At 46.5% G+C, this 19,246-nt stretch overlaps 1 protein-coding gene across 1 annotated transcript in view; it reads right to left on the reverse strand.

The window, feature by feature from the left end:
* Positions 1-19,246, reverse strand: part of LOC123753353 (uncharacterized) — a 180,491-nt gene that overhangs the window by 117,667 nt on the left and 43,578 nt on the right. Inside the window, exon 9 of the mRNA XM_069313779.1 lies at positions 18,026-18,264. Coding sequence (XP_069169880.1) covers positions 18,026-18,264 — 239 coding nt within the window. The remainder of the gene's footprint in view (positions 1-18,025; positions 18,265-19,246) is intronic.

Consider the following 19,246-nt stretch of genomic DNA (forward strand, 5'->3'; position numbering starts at 1 on the left):
CTTAAGTAATGCATACGAGCGAAAAGCGATGTTCTTTGTAGAAGGACAGGTTGCTTGTGGATCCATCATCCATATGCAAATTGGAGACGTTGCATATAGTGCAGCATTTTCAAATGTAATATTTCACATCTAGCAAAGCGAGCAATGAGAGTCCTGATAACTTTTGCTACTGTATTTCCTTGCATGACAGAGATTTCAGTACGTCTTCCAATCAAAATTAAAGTCGAAACTGAATAATTATAAAAAAGAGCAAATGCGACGCTTCATCCAAGATCACTCCAGAGTAACAATATCTTATTCACGCCAGAAAGCAGCACATTTTGTTTGGAAATTTATTTGTAAGACCCATTTAAATTAAATTTTGTGTGTTTTTCCTGCACAATATATCATATAATTTGATTTTTTTTAATTTAAAGCAATTAATTTCTGTTTGGAGGGGAAATTGGTTTTGGGTTCATTGATACCTGTTATTACTGATGTGCATAATTATTTTATTTTATGCTAAGGAAAGTAATTTCCAACAAACAAAATGTTATTTTAATTAACCTTCTATCAGCCAGTTAGTTTCATGTATGGCGGTTTATGTCAAGGACGACTTTCAATGAGGGTTTATTTTTCTGCATTCTCAGTGAAGAAATTTTGGGTTAAATCTTGTTTTTGAATAATATTCCTTTTTGTTATTAGACTGTCAATGTTAACGAATCAAACTACTAAAATAAAACTTATCAAATTCCACTAAATTTCTTCCGTTGTTAATATCCAAAAACTTGTTAAAGAAACAAAGTACACAATAAATACCAGTACAGACAGAATGCTCTTTTGTGTGATTTAATGTCTGTGTTTTTTTTTTTTTTTCTTCTTTTTAGCAGGGATAATCCTGCGCGGGCCCTAAGCCTCTGGCTGGCCCACTAAGTGATGCTCGTTTCTGGTTTACCTGGGCGGAGGATGAGTATGAATGACCCGTATGGTCGCTTCAGTAAGATTTTGCCATATGTGTTTAACAACTTCCTCTGCTCTGTCGAATCGAAGGTGAAATCTTAACGGGTTTGTAACTGTGCACTGTGTTAGATAATGTTCCAGTGGTCTGTCGGGCATTTCTCCACAGTGTTGACATTTCCTCTCACCTTCCGGAACCCGTAAGCCTATTTCCCATGCACATGGGTATCCAAGCCTGATGCGATGTAAGTGCACTTCTGTTGTTCTACTGCTCCCTTTCATCAAACTAAGTGGTTCGTAGTTGGTGGAATTCTTGTACCAACCCGCAGATCCTGATGTTGCAACTGCTGTGTTGTGGTCACTGAACATCTTTTGCATTGCTCTGTTTCGAATTACTTTCTTCATCTGGGAGAGACTCGGTGGTATGGAAATGTCTACATTCCTCCTCTTAGTAGCAAGTTTTGCAGCTTCGTCTGCAATGACATTACCTAATAGTCCCACATGACTTGGCACCCAGTTGATAAGCACCCGTCGGCCTTGTCGGTGGAGTGTGTGCATGAATGATAAGACATTGGTGATCAGATGGATGTTATCACATATGTGTTCCTGTTGCAAGGTTTCAATGGCGGTTCTCGAATCTGTATGGACGATAACATGTTGGCGGTGTTCAGCAAGAGCATGTTCCAAAGCCTTTTGAATGGCTAGCATCTCAGTCTGTAAAGTCGAACACCCATTTGAGAGCCTCCAACTATATACAGAGTTTCCTGCTTTAACTGCAGCTCCAGTTTCCTGTCCCTGCTGGTCTACTGACCCATCCGTGAAGTAAGTGAAGCTGTCGGATGCCATGTTTGCTTCTATATGCACCTGTGCAATGTGACGTAGCAGATGAGGATGTGTCTGGGTCTTCTTTCCGTCAAGAGCCATAATCTGAAAGTCTGCTGGCAGAGATTCCCAAGGGGCTTGCATAACAAAGTCTGCATGTATGTCGTCGACACCCCTCTCAGTGACTGTGTTTGCCATATCGAACGTATCGATGGCGTTTATTGCACAATGGGTCCACCTGTTGCTATTGGAGGCTCTTCTGTCCAGAGTTAGTGCTCCAGTGATCAAATCTTTAAGTGAACTGATTCTAGGTCTAGTCAATATCTTGGTCAGCATGCACGCAGCAATCCCCTTTACCCTTATTTCAATCGACGTTAGCTTTGTCTCTAGTCTTAGGTTCAGGATTTTAGTCCATCTGGGAGCACCTGTTATGACTCGCAATGCATCATTTTGAAGAACCTCAACGTTTGCCCACTGACCAGGAGAAAGAGTGAGTAAGGCAGGTGCTGCATAATCAACCAGGGAACGAACGGCGTGTATGTAAAACATTCTCAACACTCTGTGTCCCGCTCCTAGACGGGGCTCTGTGATTGCTCTCATTATATTTATTCGTGACTTTGCTTTCTCCTTTAGATATTGAATTTGCTTATTGAATGTCATCTTAAAATCAATCCACACTCCGAGATATCGATATTGTGGAACCCTCTGAAGGTTAATGTCCTGAATGCGTAGGTGCCTGTCTGGAGCCTTGCCACCGAGTCTCATCGCCTTAGACTTCTGTGTAGATATTTTTAGCCCTAAAACACTGCATTCAGATGTCACTTGATCTAAAGCACCTTGAGCTTTATTTAGAAGTGAAGGACCCGTAACGACTAATGCTAGATCATCAGCATAGCTTAGCAATGTAACTCCTTCTGTAAAGGACATGGTAACAAGGTTGTCCATAAGGATGTTAAAAAGACAAGGACTGAGGACTCCTCCTTGTGGAGTCCCATTCTCGTGCAAGTGGTAGTCCGACACTTGTCCTTGCAACTTTACTCTGGCATACCTGTGACTTAGGTAATCTTGAATCCATGCTAGCATTTTCCCCCTCACACCTTTTTTAACTAAGGTGTGTAGTATTGCTGGCGGGCTTGCAAGTTCAAATGCTTTTTCCAGATCAAGGAAGACCACTATAGCTGGACCCGAGTTAACTGTTCCTAGTAATGTTGCTATGCAGTTGGCAGTACCTACACCTCAAGTGAAGCCAAATATGTGTTTATGAAGGTCTCCAGTCTTCCACAGTAGCCTATTTAAGACCATCCGTTCTGCAGTTTTACTAACGCATGATGTTAAGGAAATGGGTCTGTAATTGCCAGGTTCATTCGGCTTAGGAATCGGTATGATGTCTGCTTTCTTCCAAGAGGGCGGTAGTTTGCCTTGCTGCCAAGACGCATTGATGACGTCCAACATCCCTCGGTCTCCAGCAGGACCTGCATGTGCGATCATTGAGTATGTAATGTTATCAGCACCTGGAGCAGTGTCCTTACCACCTTTTTTGGCTCTGCTTAGTTCCTGTTCGGTGAAGGGACAGTCACATTCGTCATTTATAGCTATGCCCTCATGAATGACTGTCATCCTCTCTTGTTTTAAGTGTTCTTGCTGCCTTCGGACCATTGCAGGAAGCTGATATGAAGCTGTTCTTTCTGCAAATTGGAGAGCAAGTCTCTCAGCCTCCTGCAATGGTTGAATACATGCCTGTGGTCGGGCTGGTCGTCCTGATATGGTTTTAATCTGACCCCATATCTTGCCAAGACTACTATGTTCATTTAGAGTTTAACACCAATCAAACCATCTTGCCTCCTTTACTTCTCTAGAAACTCGCCTTGCTTCAGATATCACCGCTCGTAGCAGAGTTCTTCCTTCTGGTGTGGGGTTTCTCTTTAGATGTTTTCTGAAGATATTGACTCTGTGGTTCTGTTCTTTAACGTCATTACTATAGAACCAATAGTTCTTTCGTTTCGTGTTACCTGTGATAATGATTGGAATAGCTTTGTTCGCAGCAGCTGCAACGGCTTCCTGCAGATTGGTCTCGTGTATGTTCAAATCCTCAGGTGGCGTGTACGTTGCATACCATTTTTCAAGTTCTTCTTGGTATACATTCCAATTGGCCTTTCCTAAATTCCACCGAGGCTGCGCAGGAGGTGTAGGAGGTCGTGCCAGGTTGAGTGTCGTGACAGTAGCATAGTGGTCACTGGTGATCACCGGGTCTGCTTCCCACATCGCCTGTTGCTGGAGTGCTGTGGAGATGAATGTAAGATCAAGGGAACCTCCTAGAATGTGAGTGGGTTCCCCAGTGTTGAGAAGTGTAATTTCAGGTACTTCTCGCAGAGCTGCAGCTAAATGGCGCCCATCTGCATTGGCTGGCCCAGTTGCACCTAACTCTGGATGATGAGCATTAAAATCTCCAGCAAGAATTAAATTTTCCTGCGTGGCCAAGGCAAGCACTGCCTCTGCTTCTAGTTTACGTCTAGGGGGCTTGTAGACGTTGTATATGAGGAGCTCAAAATTAGCCATATTCACTGTAACTGCTAATACCTCTACTCCATCCCCACATGAAACCGAGTCTATTTTCTTGCTGGGTATTTTGTTTCTGACTAGGGTCATTAATCCTCTTAGTCTCCCCTGCTCATACGGGAGAACATAGTGCTGATATCCAGCTAATCTGAAGGATTTCGTGGCTGGGAAAAGAGTTTCTTCCAAAACGATTATATCTGCTTTCGTGCTGATTGCAGCCTCCTGAAGTGTGTGTTTTTTATTTCCAAGACCTTGTATGTTCCACTGCAGAATTCGTAATGGCCAGACGACGGGTTCGGTTGGTGTTGCTTGTTCTACTAGAACTCCTCCTCGGAATCGACCTCTATATTCTTCGCCTCGCAAGTCGTGTCGCTGCAAATCGGACTGCAATGATAGTTCGTGGTCATCCCCGACGTTGTTGGAATCTGTGCATAACTGTGGTCCATCGCTATGTTGTTGGAAGCGCTGCAGGTCGGACTGCATTGATTGTCCGTGGTCAACCCCGGCATTGTTGGAATCTGTGCAGAACTGTGGTCCATCACTTTGTTGTTGGTATTGCTGCAAGTCGGACTGCATTGATCGCTCGCGGCCGTTTCTTGTGTTGGCGGAACCTGCGCATCTCTGCTGTTCAATACGTCTTTGTTGGCGTTGCTGCAGATCAGACTGCATTGGCTGTTGTTGTCTGTCTCCTGTGTTGGAAGATTCTGTTGATCGTGGGTGGTCACTGCGTCTTGCAGTTGCGTTTGTGAATGTCGATGTTCCGGTGTCTTGACTAGCCGACTGTTGTCGGTAGTCAGTATGTCTAAGTTGCGTTGTTTGTCCTCTTGTGCTCCATCCTGTCGGAGACTGTCTATTTCTCGTGTAACTGTGGTCTGCTGCACGATCTTGTCCATTATCACACAAGTGATGTCTTGAGGCTGTTGTTGTGAGGCGTTCTGCGTCATCTGTAGGCAATTGATAATGGTTTCCGCCATGATCTTCACGATGGTTTGCAGCTGGACCTCGGTAAAACTGTATAGCTGGGGAGTACATTCCGAAAGTAAGTGTTTTCTGCTCATTTGCACTTGCTGGACTTCTGCAACACTTTCGTGTAATGTCTGATTCGGAATTGACAGATTCGGGAAATTTTGCTCTGGGAGAGCGGGTGGCTGTTGTGGCTAAGCACGAGTGTTCCAGACGTTGGTGTTGGTGGATGTACCGCTGGTCAGTGTGTTGACCCTGGCCTGAGCTGTCTGCACTTTTTGTTTCCGTGCAGAGCAGGTTGTGCTCCAGGCATGATGTTTGCCTCCACAATTTGGACATTTGGCGGTTGTGGTCTGGTTTGCCTTGTGCTTGGCAATACAGTCTTTGGTGGGATGTCTCAGGCTGCACACTCCGCACCTCTCCTGTCCTGTGCAGCGTGACTGATGGTGGCCGTATTTCTGACACCTGAAGCAGCGTAGGGGTTCCGGGACGTATGGCCTCTGTCGGTATGTCCCCCAATTTCCAAGACCGAAAGTTTCCAGCACATGTCCCATGACGGTCACCAGAACCTGACGCGTCGCTGCCTTGTCTACTTTTGTGTGGCAACGTTCCGCACTCAGGACTTGCTTGTGTTCTAGCACTGGATCCAGGGGAAAGTCGATTGGGTATCCCAAAAGCACGACTCGTGTGCGTCGTTCTGAAGGGTCCAGCTTTACCAAGCACACAGGTTTCCCCTGCAGGACTCTTACCTTCTCTAAGTAATGTGCAGTCTGTTGGTCTTGAGGTGTCAGTATTATTTCTCCCTTCAGGTTGACTGTAATGGAAAGTTTGAGCTCTGGTTGTTCTTTTTCCATCGCCGTTACTACTCCATATGCTGTAGGAAAGTGGTCGGTCTGCATGATCTTGAATTTCGGAAGAAGTGCAGAGGCTGGCGATGTCTGGTGTGAGACTGGTGGTGGCCTCCCCTGTCCCATACTGCTGTCCTGCGGCTGGGCTGTGGAGAGAGGAACAATGGCCGACATTGGCTGGCGTGAAACCGGTGGTGTCCTCTCCTGACTCATACTGCCGTCCCGCGGCAGCGTTGCGGACAGAGAAGCATTGACTGACACTGGCTGGTGTGTGACTGACGCTGTCCTCTCTAGGTCCATTACGTCCGCTGACTTGCTGTTAGAAGCAAGTGGTAAAGCCTCGATAGCAGTTTTCTTTGGGGCCTGCTGCACATCGGTCCCCCGTCCTTCCTCGTCCGAAAGCTGCTTCCATTCCCTATTGCGCTGAGCCTTCCCCATGGCTCTCTACACGTAGTGAGAACCGACTCAAACCACCGGAGCAGCAGGCGACACGTCCTCACTGCACGGTAGCTCGGGAGCAACTCCAATGTCTGTGTGTATTGTTCTCGTCAGCGTGATCGCAGCCTTCGTTATTCTGAGCACTTTACTCTAGGAGGTCAGACCCCACTCTCAGCCTGGTGCATTATACCGGGAAGAGACGGAAGGCCTCTTAAGCAAAGTGCAACCCTCTGGTACTAAGCCTTGTGTTCATTGATCTACTGGAACAAGGTGTGATACAGAGGGGACCGGACCCTTACCCGGTCATAGATCCCGGAATTGATCTTTACAAAAACTACTGTTGCACCACTGGACGTCGTTGACGACGGAGGACCCCAACTGCTGTTCAGCAGTACCGTAGAATTACAGGGACTGTTCGACCCCACTACCATCACTGCTCTTGAGGAGGCGCACCTGAACTTCACCCCTCCACGTCACTACCTCGAAGCCAGGATGGAGTTCAGAGTGTGAGCTCCCCTACTCACTGAAAAAGCTGCCATCGACGTCGTCACCAGCATTAACGAGCAGAACCCTTCCTTGACTGTTGTCACTGTTAAGTTCATTCCTGTCTAGGGCAGCCACCTCTTCACGATGAAGGGCACCTTTACATTGCCTGAGGAAGCTAGCTTTGCTGCTAACAACGGCTTCCAGTGCTTTGGTGTTGCCAGTACACCTCACCAGATCACCAAGGAGCACTACTACAGTGCTTCAAGTGCTACAGCTACCATCACTTCACGAAGAAGTGAACCTCCCAGGACCAACGGTGCAGCAAGTGCGCTGAAAACCACCACTTCAAGGACTGAACCAATGAATACCTTCACTGCATTCACTGCTCTGAAGAATATACCGCTGTCTCTGCTGAATGCCCTGCACGAATTAGAGAAATCAAGAAGATATCCTACGCCAGGCAGACCTCTATCACTCGCTATGCACCAGTAACTTTCAAAGTTCAAGCCGCCAACTTCCCAAAGCCCGTGGGAATAGCTACCATGCAGTCGGTGAGCCAATGGGGGCGTAGCTCCTAGTCCGCCAACTATTCATCGACTCAGCCGCGAATGCCACCATCTCTCTGGCCAATCATCAACCCAGCCTTCATCACACCAGTTGCCGGAACCCAGCATCGTCAATAGTACCGTCTTCACACTTACACGCCTGGATGAAATGATGGCAAGCACGAACTACAAGGAATTCGTCCGAATTCTCAACAAACACTACATTGCATCCCAACATTTCCTGTTCCAGAGGAACATCTCACGCCTACAGCTTCAGCCACTGCCACCATTTCAGCTTCAGCCACTGCTACCTCTTCAGCTTCTAACATCACCAATTCTGCAGCTGCACTCGCAGATTTCCTGTCTGCTGTCGCCCACTCTATTCAACCTGCTACAGAGCTTACAAATCCTTCGTCTGCTCGTGATCCACACCTGCACACTACCACTCCTGAACAACCACCTGGTACTTCAGATGTATCTGAAATCTCATCAGCATCATCGGCTCCGACTCCAGACCAACCACCTAATCCAGTCGTTATTGTGACTACACCAGCTCCATCGGCAACGAAATCGGATGCTTCTGCAGACCTCCACCTGTGTTCTGATGATGACCCTACTGCCTCTGTGGTCATAAAAGACAACTCACCTCCCGCTTCCGGGATGGTGGTTCCCAACCCACCAGAAGAAGATGCTCTGTACCAATAATGTGATACCTATAATGCCTATGGATCTTCAGAATATAGAAGAATTTCAAACTGTATCTATAACAAGTGCTACGAAGCTCACTACCAACAAGATCCAGACGGAGCCAAGGCGATGTTTGTTCCTGCCCCTACCATCATTGCTGAGTGCGACGAATCCACTCTTCTACCACATTTCATTCCTCCTGAATATGAGGAACTAAAGGAAATATACACACTACTGTCAGAGTTCAGCCCCTTCTAACCTGTGGTTGGGGTCATCCCACAGGTCTTAGCCCCACCCCCCCAGTCAACTTGTAACGCCGGGAGAGTGCACCCATGACTCACCATGGGAACGCCCTGGTAAGATTAGCCTGTACCTCAGATTCAGCTAGAGTTAATTGAAATAGCATCTGGCCCCAGCCTAGTTAGCTTGTTCCCTGTTTATGAAAATCCTGATAGTCTTAGCACAACAACCTAATGATACATTTTGATTGCTTTTTTGTACGTCATGGGCAGCTGATGCCCTTATGTGCTGACCAAGTTGGCTGAATCAGCTGGGAACAGGTCCACCCGAGACGTTCCCACAACAGTGTAAAACGCCCCCCCCCCCTTCTCATTCAGTTGGATATATACCCCCTGTGTGATAGTTAGTAGTAGAGAGAGTGCTGGAGGGTCGGAGAGTGTGTGTGAGGCTGCAGGTCCGTGAGGTGGCAGGTCATCAGGCAAGCCTCAGGAGACAGTGAACCCACCCGACTGAGAGGCAGAGAGTGGTCTTAAGGTAATGTGTGTGATCTTTGATACGTTTCCATGTCTGGATCCCGTAACAATATGCCAGTATTGCCAGTGTTAAAGTAGGATTTTTTGAGTAGTGAATTACATACTTTGTTCTTAATAAACTCATGTTAAACTTCCCCTCTGTATCAATTGTTGAATCCCCTTAACTTCTGAATATAATTGGCTAACGACCGTCCCATAAATATTGACAGTTAAAGAAAGGGTAAGTAAGTAAGTAATTATCAAAAGAAGGCACCAAACCGGGAAGGCTATGTAGCACCATCAAATGCGCAAAATAATCAGAGGGCGCTAAATATCACCAAGGATGCCAACACGAGAACCAAAACGCATAAGGCGAACGATATCAAAAGTATCCGAGTCACCAAGAATTCTATCGAGGGACAGGTGACCGCGAGGGGCGGTCGGAAAGCAAGACACACGCTCGTCCTGGAAGTCAGGACATTCAAGAAGGACATGCACGACCGTAAGAGGGACAATGCAACTAGGACAATAAGGAGCAGGGCGGCGCTCCATCAAGTGACCATGGGTTAAGCGAGTATGGCCAATACGCAATCTCGCCAGAGCTGTTTCCCACCGCCGGTTACGGTGGAAGGAGGACGGCCACGAGGAAACACAACATTTAAGAGTACGTAGCTTGTTACCAGTAACAGACAACCAAGAAGCCTGCCAACGGGTAAGGACTGAGGAATGGATAACCGAGTAAAAGTCGGAATACGGAATGCCTTTACAAGAGATGGGACAAGAGCGGACAGCTTCCTTGGCGGCAGCATCAGCACGCTCATTTAAAGACACACCAATATGGCTGGGAACCCAACAAAACTCAACCGACTAAAATTTACTGTGAACAAGAAACAGCCAATGCTGGATCTCGACAACTACTGGATGAACCGGATTAAAGGACCCGAGAGCCATGAGGGCACTACGAGAGTCAACAACAACTACAAAGGAGGACTGACAAGGAGAAAGCAGGAGACGAAGAGCATAGAGAATAGCATAAAGTTCCGCTGTAAAGATACTAGTCTCCGGAGGTTAGTGACACATATAAGGGCGATCAGGAAAAACAACAGAGTACCCAACACCGTCCGCCGACTTAGACCCATCGGTGAAGACAGAAACGGAGCGGGAGTGAGAAGAAAAGTGCTCAAGGAAAAGGCGTTTTAGAACCGTAGGAGGGGTAAAAGCTTTAGTGATACGGGTCAAGGAAGTACAAAACCGCGGAAGAGGGACTCTCCACGGGGACAAAGAAGGAACAACACGAGGAGAAACATTAGAAATACGAACGGAAAGAGAATCCTGGAGGCGAGATAACTGGACAGAAAGAGGGAGGTGGTGAAGAGGAACAGGAACCGCAGGAGGGGTAAAAGTTAAAGCACGACAGAGGCGAGAGGAAGGATGTTGTAAGGACCGCGCAAGATAGCGAAGACAGCAGCGATCACGGCGGTCCTGGAGAGAGAGGAAGCCAGTGTCAACATACAAGCTAAGGACGGGAGTCGAACGAAAGGCACCAGAACTGACGCGCAACCCAGTATGGTGCAAAGCATCAAGACGGCGAAGAGTAGGAGGAGAAGCAGACGAGTAAGCAGGGCAACCATAATCGAGCTTAGACAGGACAAGAGAGGAATGTAAAGCAAGGAGAGTGCGCCTATCTGCCCCCCAAGAAGTATGGGACAAGACCCGAAGGAGGGTAAGGGCCTTAGAGCACTCAACACGGAGGTAAGAGATATGGGGAGACCAAGACAAACGAGTGTCAAGGAATAACCCCAATAGCTTTGCGGAATCTTTGTATTCAAGAGGATGACCATAAAGTGACAAAGAGGGACAAAGAACAACCCGTTTCCGCGTAAAAGTCATGGCATAAGTCTTAGAAGTAGAGAACTTGAAGCCATGATCGGTGGCCCAAGACGACACGGCATCAATTACAAGTTGAAGCCGACGCTGAAGGAGAGGCGAATCATCACACTGACAGCAAAGGGTAAGATCATCGACATAGAGAGCGGAGAAGACACCAGAAGGAAGAGAAGAAGGAAGACCATTGACGGCAACCAGAAAAAGAGTAGTGCTCAGAACACTACCCTGGGGCACACCTTCGTATTACTGAAAAGAGGCAGAGAGCGCGGTACCAAGGCGCACCCCAAAGGAACGACGGGAGAGGAAGCTGCGGAGAAAGAGAGGGAGATGACCACGAAGGCCAAAAGAATGAAGTTGAGATAGAATATGATATCTCCAAGTGGTGTCGTAAGCCTTTTCCAGGTCAAAAAGGACGGCAACAACGGAGGTCTTCGCAGCAAAAGCAGTACGAATATAGACCTCCAAGTTCACCAGGACATCTGTCGTGCTGCGGCACTTGCGGAAACCATATTGAGAAGGGGAGAGGAGGCGATAGTGTTCCAGGAACCACATCAGACGAACGTTAACCATACGTTCAAAGAGTTTGCAGACACAACTTGTGAGAGCAATAGGGCGAAAGTCCTTAGGGGAAGTACCCAGAGACCCCGGTTTGCGAACAGGGAGGACAACGGCATATAGCCAGTCCTCAGGGACTGACGACGACTCCCAGATCCGATTATACAGACTCAGTAAATACTGAGACGTGCACGGAGGGAGATGGCGAAGCATCTCATAATGAATACCATCGGAGCCCGCCGCCGTAGAACCGCAGAGGGCCAGGGCAGAACGAAGTTCAGAGAGAGAGAAGGGATCATTATAGGGTAGGTGAAGACGAGTGCAGAAATCTAAAGGACGAGACTCAAGGACAGGTTTACGAAGAAGAAAAGATTGGGGAAGATGAAGACCAGAGCTAACAGAAGAAAAGTGGGAACCCAGTACGGAAGCGACCGGCAACGGGTCCGCCACAAGAGTATCATGGAGGTGAAGGACCGGTGAAACATCGGGAACGAATTTACCCGCTATCTTGCGGATACGCTTCCAGATCTGGGCCAGAGGAGTTTCGGACGTAATTGTTGAGACATAAGATGCCCAACATTCACGTTTAGCCGTACGGATGGCCCTACGGGCCACCGCACTCGCTTTCCGAAAGAAAAGAAAAGAATCGGTCGTCTGCCTACGGCGGTGCCTCTTCCAGGCTGCACGCTTACAGCGGACAGCCCGAGCACAGTCCGCATTCCACCAGGGAACGCACTTCCGTGGACCCCGAGAGGAAGAGCGAGTGATGGAGCGGAGGGCAGCGTTGAAGACAGTGTTATGAAAAAGGAGGAGAGCGCGAGAGAGAGGCAGAAGGGAGAGGTCAGAGAGAGTAGCACTGAGGGAAAATAGGGTCCAGTCCGCCTTAGCAAACTGCCACCTAGGGAAAGAGAGGGAAGGGCGAAAAGAGAAAAAGGAAACAAAGATGGGGAAATGATCACTTCCATGGAGGTCATCAAGAACCTGCCACGTGAAATCTAAGTAAAGAGAAGAAGAGCAGAGAGAAAGATCAAGATAAGAAAGGGTGCGAGTCCGAGAGTCCAAATGAGTGGGCTCACCAGAATTCAGAAGAGACAGGGAAGAAGAGAGGAGAAACGGCTCAAGAAGGCGACCCCGGGTATTCGTCAGAACGTCACCCCAAAGAGAATGACGACAATTGAAGTCACCCAGCAGGAGCACAGGCTCCGGCAAGGAGTCTAGGAGGTGTTTCAAATCAGGAAGAGAAAGCGGGACACTCGGGGGGAGATAAATGGAACAAACAGTGTACCATTTCCCCACAAAGATACGAGCAGCAGAACAATGGAGAGGCGAAGGAAAAAGTAAAGGCACAAAGGGAACATCAGCACGAATCAAAAGAGCAGAAGAATTAGAAGCCCCAGCAACAGCTGAAGGGGGGGAGAGAAAGGAATAGTCACGAAAACGACCAGGACGAGCACCAAGCATCGGCTCCTGGAGACAGACACAAAAAGGCGAAAACCGCGAAATCAGAAGTTGGAGTTCGAGGAAATTGGCGTAATAACCTCGAACGTTCCATTGAAGAATGGACAACGACGAGAAGAGAAAGGACAAAAACAGAGAACAAGGAAGAAACAAAGGCGAAAGAGCAACAGAGCACGTTAAAGAATATCAGGGTCGGGATCAGGGTCAGCAAAGTCAGGGTTAGGGGGCATGGGTAAACTGAGCAAAGACGGAGGGAAGGAAAGGGGAGAACAGATCAGAGGTGGGCGGGCGGGGTTCGGAGGAGGAAGAGGAGGAGACAACGGAGAGGAGCAGGCAAGGACAGCAGCAGGAAGAGGAGGGGTAGAAAGAGGGGAGCGTTCCTCAGCAAGAGCAGCAACTGAGAGGGAAGCGGGGGCTAAAGAAACCTCCATAGCAGGAACAAGGGGCGCAACCACTGAAATAGGAGGGGAAGGAGCGAGAGAGGCAGAAGTAGGGGCCGAGGAAGAAAGCAAAACCTTCTTACCCGCCGGGGAGGAGGAAGGAGAGGAGCCAGGTTTACGCTTCTGACGTAAAGAGACAAGTGTCCCAGCAACCACGTACTGGGCAACGGATTCTAGCGTCTCAACAGGAGAAGCTGAACGAGAGCACACATGACGGCCGTTTGGAGAGCGATGGACATCAGCCCGCACCGACAGGCGGCGGGGAGAGTCAAGAGACGGAGGGGAAGGATGGGAAGGAGGAACGGAGGGAGACGAGGAAGAAGACACAGGAGACACGACAGACCGGATAGAAGGAAGGGGAACCCTAGACAGAGGACCAGAAGGAGGATCCTTCGTGAGAGAACCCAAAGGAACAGAGGAGGGGGCAGTGGGCGCAGCAGGGTCCAAGGCCCGGAAACGGTTGTGAGTCTGAGGAAGGCGGGAAGGACGAGGAGAGGAAGAGCGCAACACGCGAGCATAAGAGATATTAGCATAAGGCGGGAGCCGGCGAACCTGGCGTCTCGCCTCAGGAAAAGATAAACGCTCCCGGTGCTTCAAGTTGAGGACGGCTGCCTCAAGCTTGTAATGGACACACGCACGGGAGAAGGTAGGATGGGCCTCACCGCAGTTGAGGCAACAAGCCTGGGGAGAAGTGCACTCCGACTTAGAGTGACCTTCGCCACCACACAAAGGACAGAGAGAGACAGTCCCGGAGCAGCGGAGGGCACCATGCCCAAACCTCCAGCACTTGTTGCAGAGCCGAGGAGAAGGAATGTACTCCTGGACAGAGCACCTGGCACCAGCAAGAATGACAGAGGGTGGAAGGGTCCTACCATCAAAGGTAATCTTCACAACCCGGAGGGGTTGACGGCGACTACCACGAGGGGGATGAGTAAACGTGTCCACCTGGAGAATAGAATGGCCCTGGGCAGCAAGGATATGCCGAATATCATCGTGGCAGTCGCGCAGGTCCCGAACGCCGGTCGCAACATGGGGCGGGAGCAAAATAGTGCCAACACTGGCATTCAACTGAGCGTTCTTCGAGACCCGAACAGGGGTCTTGCCAAGGCAGGATAAGGCAGCCAAGCGGGAAGCAGCATCCTGAGAAGGAGCAGCAACGACAAGTGTACCGAGACGAGTGGGGTTGAAAGTAATGGAGGCATCCACGGAATCAACGAGATGTCGATGGAGGGAAAAATCGTCAGGAGGCGCAGAATCAAGAGGGAGGAGATTAAAATATTTGGCCCACGAAGCGGGACCAAACAAGGCTAGATAGGTAGCAGAACTGGAAGGAATCAAGCAAGGGCGGCCGTGACGAGGACGGCGGTGAAAACCCCCTGAGAGAGAGGGGATAAAAGGCGCAGCAGTTACAACTAGAGAAGGAGCCGCGCCAGGGGACGAGGTAGTCACCACTGGGGGCTTGGGGCTCGACCCAACCACAGAGGAGGGAGGGAAGCCAGGGGAAGGAGTCAGAGAAGCCAAAGGAGGAGCAAGATCGGGGCCCAATGCAGCGGAGGCTACAGAGCCCGGTCTTCCAACACGGACTGACTCGGGGGCTTGGTCGCCCACCCCACGAGCCTGAGAAGGTAAAGCAGAAACAGCCGAAACAGGGGTCATCATCATTACGAAAAGAAGAATTCATTCACGAATGTGCCCCCACACCCACCATGGAGCCACAATTAGAGGCAGGACACCCAACAAGAAGCTATCGCCGATCTTGCCGGGGCCTCCTACGGGTGCGTCGTGAGTATACGCCCCACAAACGCCACCTTAAGAAACCGACAGTCCGTCGAGATCGGGTTCAGTGACGAAAGGGGGATTGACAATAAAAGGTTCCCCTCGCTCTCGACGTCGGGTACTACAGTTCTACGGGTGCAAGAGTATGCCTCCTCAAGCACCCGGGCGGCAAAATAGAAGAAGTTCAAGGGAAGAACCAGAACAAGCAAAAGGTCGGCAGGAAACGGCAAGCAGACAGGAGAAGAGGGGGAGAAAAACGAAACAGAAGGAAAAGGAAAAGGTGCCCAGCAGAATTGGAGAGGACGGCAGCAGGAGCACGAGGCTAGAAAAGGACAGAGGACTGTCCCAAGGATCATCACACTCCGGCAGCCGCCCACTAAGCCCCCACACGGCGACAACGAGCTGAGCGGGGAGGGGGTCACAACGACAACACAATCCGTTATCATTGCTATTCATTGGAGTTACTCATCATATACTATTTTGACTTAGTTTTGATCTTCCTTCTCTTCAATGCATATCAATATATTACTTATTTTAATTTCATGCCCTTTACAGATTGTACAGAATGTCACCACCACCAGCTAAGAAACGATGTCAGTCAAATGAAGAGGATATTAGAGAATTTAAGGAATACTGGACTGAAAAGTTTGGCATGATTAAGAAGGATGATAAAGCTTTATGCATTTTCTGTTCTTACACAGTTGTTTGTAGAACTTCTTCTGTAAAGAGACATTTTGAAAATGTTCATAAGAACTTAAGCAATAAAACTGAGGAGGAACAAAGAGAATTAATTTCTCGTGAACTGAGCAAAGACAAAAACACAAGCTGAAACTTTTATGAATTATATTTCAGGTAGGCCCAGTTCCAACTTAGTTGCTGCTAGTTTTGAAGTTTCAAAAGTTATTGCCCAACACGGATTTATTGAATGCTTAGATGAGATAAAGCTCTATTTGAACGACCAACAAGTGTCATACCATGAATTTTCTGACATCGTGTGGGTTTGTAAACTGATGTTTTTTGCAGATTTTTGTGAACATTTAAATGAATTGAATATTAAGTTACAGGGCGCTGGTAAGACACTTGATGTTATGTTTTGTTACATAAAAGCTTTTGAAATGAAGCTTAAAGTTTTTAAGAGGGATGTAGATAATGAGAGATTTAGATACTTTCCAAACCTAAAGAGGTACATCAGTGATCTAAAAGATGACAGAACAGACCACAAATGTCTTCAAAAGCTGTTTGTAAACATTATCGAGTCAACAGTTTGGCAGTTCTCTACAAGATTTGCCAAATTCAGAGAACTGGAAGACACAGTAAAGTTCATCAAGTTTCCAGACAGCATCAAAATGGATGAACTAAACTTGCAAATGTTTTCATGGATAGACATGGATGATTTTGAGATGCAGTTGATTGAATTTCAGAGTAGCTTAATTTGGAAGCAGAAATTTGTTGACCTTAGAGTTGACTTGGAAAATATTGAAAGAGAGAGATTAGAGATGAAAGTAACAAAGAGAAATGCGGAAAACGAAGTATTAAGGACTTGGAATACTATTCCAGAAAATTATGTCTGTTTAAAAACCTTGCAACAGCATTGCTAACCATGTTTTCGTCTACATATGCTTGCGAATCTTTGTTCTCAATTATGAACTTTGTTAAGTCTCGTAACAGGAGTAGCATGACAGATGAAACTAGCGCTGCATGCATATCTCTCAATGTTACTAAATATAAACCCGATGTAAAATCTCTGTCATCAGTTATGCAGCAGCAGAAGTCTCACTGACAGTATATAAAAGGAGTCAACAAGTTTTTTATCTGTTGTATTCTATTAAAGTCCCAAAAGCTTAAAGGCTGTTGAAATGTACTTCTGAAGGTTAAATAATTATTTTTTTCTGTTTTTTTATACTATGTTTTACTGCACTGAGGTAATTTATTATTTTTTCGTTTAAAAGTTCTTAAGAGATACCAAATATGTTCTAAAAAAATGATTGGCACGTGGAAAAAGTTTGTGTCAGAGACTTGGCTGATTTTGGCGCGCACTCTCAAAAAGGTTGCCCACCCCTGGTTTATACTGTCGATTTACTAAGAAAGTCTCTGGGTGTTGCAGATATTAGTTCAGGGTAAGTTCTGGAATATAGTATAATAAATATATATATATTGATAAATTTTTTATCGATAATATAAACTTAAAAATGAAACTTTTCCAGCATGCTAGATAAATAATATTGTCTGGATTTTGGTGCATTTTATTTAATTTGAACGCGTTATACAAAATTTAAAGAATTCTCTCTTAGTATTCCAACAGTTACGTATCAATTCCTTATAACCCTAACAAAATCTTTTAAGAGTTGTACAATAGCACAATAAAATATCACTACACATAAGGGGCATAACTGGTCGACCCCTCACAGTGTTCAAGAGAGAACTGGATAAGCACCTCCAAAGGATACCTGATCATCCAGTCTGTGAATCGTACTTCAGGCTGAGAGCAGCCGCGTCCAACAGCTTGGTTGACTAGTCCAGCAACGAGGAGGCCTGGTCGACGACCGGGCCGCGGGGACGCTAAGCCCCGGAAGCACCTCAAGGTAGCAGCCGGTGATATTTAAAACGAACAATATTTTTTCAGCTTTCTAATCCCAGTATGTCACATCCGTCAGAGCAAAGAACCTAATCATAAAATAACTTTGTACTTAATACAAAATTTCTGTTCAGTTTGAAATCATGTCTTTTGCAGAATTATTATATCTTAACAATAGTTTATAATGGTTGCAGCAAAAACAAGGCATTCTATTGAAGGGAATATCGTACCACCTATATTATTATACTTTAAAATATACAAACTCAAAAGCCATATATAAAGAATAAATAAATTAGCTTGCCTGAAAAAGGTCTTATTGGCGAGAGGTGTTGCGGTAAGGAAGTGGGCTTCAGAGACACAATTTTCATCACGTCTGCCCTATAAGCGCTCAAGAACTCCATGACCTTGATTCGCTCATTGTGTGGCGCCAGGGGTCCGCACACATCAATTTCTTCTCGCTGGAGTTGTCCCATCATCCCGGAGAACTTGCCAGACTTTTCTACACCCCAAGAGTGCTCTGGCTGGTCCTGAACCTCGAAACTGTTGAAGGGTATATCGAACAGATGAAAAACAGGACTTCTGCCTATCACCTATAACTGATTATGTTCCAATTTCTTATGTTAAAATTTTTCAAAATGGGTATCACTCACTTCGTGTGTTTAAAGTGCACATTTATAAGTTTTTTAGATTTATTTGGTGATAATGGAGGATTTATATTGTTATGGGGATTTATATAGTGAGAGCAGATTCATTTAATAATTGGGGATTATTTGTTAATAAAGTATTCATGTTGTGATGGGGAGATTTGTGTGGTGAGGAGGGATTTAGGTAGAATGTGTAAAGATGATGGACACGCACTGTGACAATTCAAGTGGTGATGGCATAACATATGGTCTTGGAGGATTCAGGGGATGATGGAAGGATTCACGTTCAGATTGGGAATTCATGTGATGATGGAGGGATTTATTTAGCCAATCATCATAAACATTGGCCAAATGCTTCTCTTTTATTTTAATGAAAAACATCATATAAATGATTGACAATTTATGATATTAGAACTTTTCGAAGAATGATTCTATCACTTTCAATACTCAAGGTTCACCTCTCTGAATGCTTCACCCATACTAGGACATGCTCATAACCACAGTCCATCCTCATCAACAGAAGACAAATACTTGTTAATACTCCTGCCAAATCCTCTATTTATTTAATGAAAAGACATTACACTCGTTTTACAACTGCTGTTGTAAGAACATTTATCAAACTGCTCTTCAGGAACGATATTTGCTCAAATTGAAACTGCAAATATCTCACCCAAGTACAAGTTCAAGTTCAACTACGTTTATTGAGACAATAAAATACATCTCAAAAGGGGAGAGTAGCCAAAGGCTATTTCTACTTTCCTAACTACAAATATAAATAATTGCTAACAGAACCGAAACACCTAATCTAACCTGACCTACACTTAAATATGCACAATATGCTAAAACATACACTCCATGTTTGCAAACATTCCTATTTT

The sequence above is a fragment of the Procambarus clarkii genome, chromosome 76 (genome assembly GCF_040958095.1).
Source record: "Procambarus clarkii isolate CNS0578487 chromosome 76, FALCON_Pclarkii_2.0, whole genome shotgun sequence".
NCBI classification, from domain to species: Eukaryota; Metazoa; Arthropoda; class Malacostraca; order Decapoda; family Cambaridae; genus Procambarus; species Procambarus clarkii.